Genomic DNA, 1,467 nt, shown 5'->3' on the forward strand with positions numbered 1-1,467 from the left:
AGAAGTAGTTTTTCTGTTCACTCTATAAATATAAATACTGAATAAAATGGGCTGTACCTACTCATTTGAAACCTGTGTTCTATTCAGGTTAAAATGAAAATCAAACTAAGGGTTGTTATTTTATATTATTTTACTTTGTTTTATAGCCCTCTTTCCTTGTAGTAGTTTTTAAATACCAACCATGTGGCCCCTGCTGCCATAGAACTGTTGCTGTATCATATTTTACTTAATGTATGGCACGATGGATTATGTGATGACTTTGTATGAAGAACGCTTTTTCAGTGCACTTCTGCAGGATTTTCGTGTACAGAGATGAGATGTTGAGTCCATTTTCCCAGGAAGCAATTTTATTCGTGGCAGCACTGACTCAGTGAATTGGGATTCGTATGCAAAGGTTGAGTGCTGAACATGGATAGTTGCACCTTCTTCTACAAATGATTTATTTTACTTAATTGAAATGCTGTCTTTCTTAAGTAGTGATTACAACATCTAATGATTATTGTTATTTGTTCTAGAAATAGTGCTAAATATTTTGTATGGATTCTTATTTAACCAACACAGTAATATACTGTGAGATAACTTCATTCATCATTTTGTAGGTGAGAAAGTTGAGGCATAGAAAGGCTCAAAGATAGCTAGAAAGTAAGAACTTAAATGAAATATTAAATCCAAGTTGAGCTCAATCCAAAACTTGGTCTTTCTGTAACAGTACGCTGCTCTGGGATGGGGAGGCTGTTGTGGCTCAGTGTAGAGCTCTTGCTTAGTGTGGGCAAGACCCTGGCTCCCATCCGTGCACCACACACACAAACACAAAATCACCTGGCTGCACTTCCATGAACTGGTGAGTAATAAGTATTGTACATTTTAGAAGAAAATTAGCTATTTGTGTTGAAGACTATTTAATGTTCACCCTTACAAGAATAATGGTGCATTTTGAAATAGAGCTCTGTAATTTCCTAAGAATCTTTCTCACTGTCATAGGACTGCTTTGCATTTTGCCTGTGTCTGTGGCCATCCCGAAGTGGTGACTCTCCTGGTGGAGCATAAATGTGACATCGACACCCGTGATAGGGAAAACAGTACTGCCCTGATTAAGGTGGGTAGCAGGCACCAATTTCAGCATGAGATGGATTGCATTTAATTGCTGAAATAAAATTTAATTGATGTAATTTAATATCACTACTTGGTGAGGCATGAGGAAGGTCTCTTTTGAGTTCCCGGAATTGACATTCTCTTCTTACAATACCCACAGGCTGTACAATACCACCAGGAAGAGTGTGCATCTATCCTCTTGGAGCACGGTGCCAATCCGAATGTTGCAGATGCCAGCGGCAACACTGCTCTCCACTGTCTATTGGGAAAACTCATCAATAGCGGCAAAACTGCTTTCACACCATGCAGTTGCTGAGGCCAAAAATAAGGTATAGATCAACCAATTTCTTTTCCAAGGTATTTGAAGTAGATGCA

At 38.6% G+C, this 1,467-nt stretch overlaps 1 protein-coding gene across 1 annotated transcript; it reads left to right on the forward strand.

Moving 5' to 3' along the window:
• Positions 1-155: 155 nt before the first annotated feature.
• Positions 156-1,416, forward strand: LOC109118488 (ankyrin repeat domain-containing protein 26). Its single transcript, XM_019209523.2, has 3 exons — positions 156-841; positions 982-1,096; positions 1,253-1,416. The coding sequence occupies exons 1-3, from the start codon at positions 834-836 to the stop codon at positions 1,406-1,408; spliced, it is 279 nt and encodes a 92-aa protein (XP_019065068.1). The 5' UTR covers positions 156-833; the 3' UTR covers positions 1,409-1,416.
• The last annotated feature ends 51 nt before the right edge of the window (positions 1,417-1,467 follow it).

Source organism: Fukomys damarensis, unplaced genomic scaffold (genome assembly GCF_012274545.1).
Source record: "Fukomys damarensis isolate Sample0158 unplaced genomic scaffold, DMR_v1.0_HiC HiC_scaffold_15972, whole genome shotgun sequence".
NCBI lineage: Eukaryota > Metazoa > Chordata > Mammalia > Rodentia > Bathyergidae > Fukomys > Fukomys damarensis.